Source organism: Pinus tabuliformis, chromosome 1_2, assembly GCF_031772625.1.
Source record: "Pinus tabuliformis cultivar Carrire ecotype Pingquan chromosome 1_2, CPIR1, whole genome shotgun sequence".
NCBI classification, from domain to species: domain Eukaryota; kingdom Viridiplantae; phylum Streptophyta; class Pinopsida; order Pinales; family Pinaceae; genus Pinus; species Pinus tabuliformis.
In genome coordinates this window covers 1,361,115,668-1,361,117,233 of record NC_142298.1, presented here as the reverse complement: position 1 = coordinate 1,361,117,233, position 1,566 = coordinate 1,361,115,668, and the positions used below count along the sequence as shown (strand labels likewise).

General features: G+C 36.5%; 1 protein-coding gene across 1 annotated transcript; it reads left to right on the top strand.

Moving 5' to 3' along the window:
• The first annotated feature begins 472 nt into the window (after positions 1–472).
• LOC149211292 (uncharacterized) lies at positions 473–1,015 on the top strand. Its single transcript, XM_089399246.1, has one exon. It carries the CDS (start codon positions 473–475, stop codon positions 1,013–1,015), a length of 543 nt encoding a protein of 180 aa, XP_089255372.1.
• The last annotated feature ends 551 nt before the right edge of the window (positions 1,016–1,566 follow it).

Genomic DNA, 1,566 nt, shown 5'->3' with positions numbered 1-1,566 from the left:
AAAACTATTCACAATTTCCAACCATTTATCATTATTCCCTTGAATGATATTTATAAAATTTATCGCTAAAAATAAGTATCCTACCGATAGTCATCAAATTTTGATAAACAAAACATTCAAAATAGACATATAGTCCTCACTCATTCGATGTCCACTAAGGAACCCCATATTTATTACCTTTACCTTATACTCCCTTTTATACTGGGTCACTTTTCCCCATATTTTGTCAAGCCAATTGCAAACTGGGTCACTTGTATCCAATTCCCCTGCCAATGCCCAAGCCAAAACTAAAGTCTTACAATTGGGAGATCTCAAAGATTTGACCCCTCTGCAACAGCTATCATTAGAAGTTAACTATATCGCGCCTTCTTCTATTCATCTGGAGGAGGGGACTTCTGGGGGCATGAAAAGGATGCGGAGACTCTCCTTCATAAATTGTAAAACTAGTCCGTGCCTCATTCTTCCTAAGGACATGGAAGTCATGCAACATCTTAAAGCGGTTCACCTCCTTGGATGCGTGGTTCCCAGGTGGATATCTGGACTTCAAAACCTGATGGACTTGGAATTACAACACGATAACTCCATGGGCGATGCTTATAAAGGACTAGAAAAGACTGTTAATCTGAAAAAGTTACACTTATCACAAAATGACAATTGCATTGAGTTTCTAGTGGAATTTGGAGAAGGTATGGCATTTCCAAAGCTGGAAGAGCTCATAGTAGGCCATTTTCGTGGTTTGAAAAAGTTTCCACCGTTGCAGGATACAGCAATGCCAATGTTAAAGTATTTCAGACTCAAATGGTGCAACGAACTGAAAAATATAGCCCAAGGATTAGAGCGCCTCAAGAGTCTTGAAGAAGTAGAGCTACTGAGGAGTGTAGGCCCCCCTGACCTTTGGGAACGTCAATGGCTACTAGCTTTGAAAGAGCGCCATATTAAGCTCAAAGTGTCCCCATACGATCAACCTACAATTGATGAAATTGACAAAGAAGATATAGCAATCCATGAAAATTGACAACAACAAATCAGAGTACACTTCCATGATCCTACACTTGTTGCATGGTTATGTAAAGCAGGTATAATTGAAGTAGGAAATTAGAGATATAAATTCTATAATAGGATGCTTCAATTTAAATTTTATATTTTAGATGGTCAAACTTGTAATTACAAGTTGTTTTTATGTTTGGAAAGTTTGTTTTAGCTTATATTTCAAGCAGCCAGGCTGCAGAGCAACAAGTGCTATCGTATTTGAGAGAGACTGTCATCAATTAAAAACCATCTAACTTGTAATTACAAGTTGTTTTTATGTTTGGAAAGTTTGTTTTAGCTTATATTTCAAGCAGCCAGGCTGCAGAGCAACAAGTGCTATCGTATTTGAGAGAGACTGTCATCAATTAAAAAAAATTAATATGGTTGCTTGTATCCGGGTTATAACGTGTATCACACTTATCCATTAATGTTTAGGACACCATATCATCCAAAAGATTTTTGTTAAATCAAGAAATCGATTTACGAATGAAAATATATGACCATTTTTAGTGTTATAATGTTAGAATTTTACTTTAT

Bases quoted from the DNA above. Each gene is read 5' to 3' on its own strand.
- LOC149211292 (XM_089399246.1), top strand. From the start codon at position 473: ATGGAAGTCATGCAACATCTTAAAGCGGTTCACCTCCTTGGATGCGTG.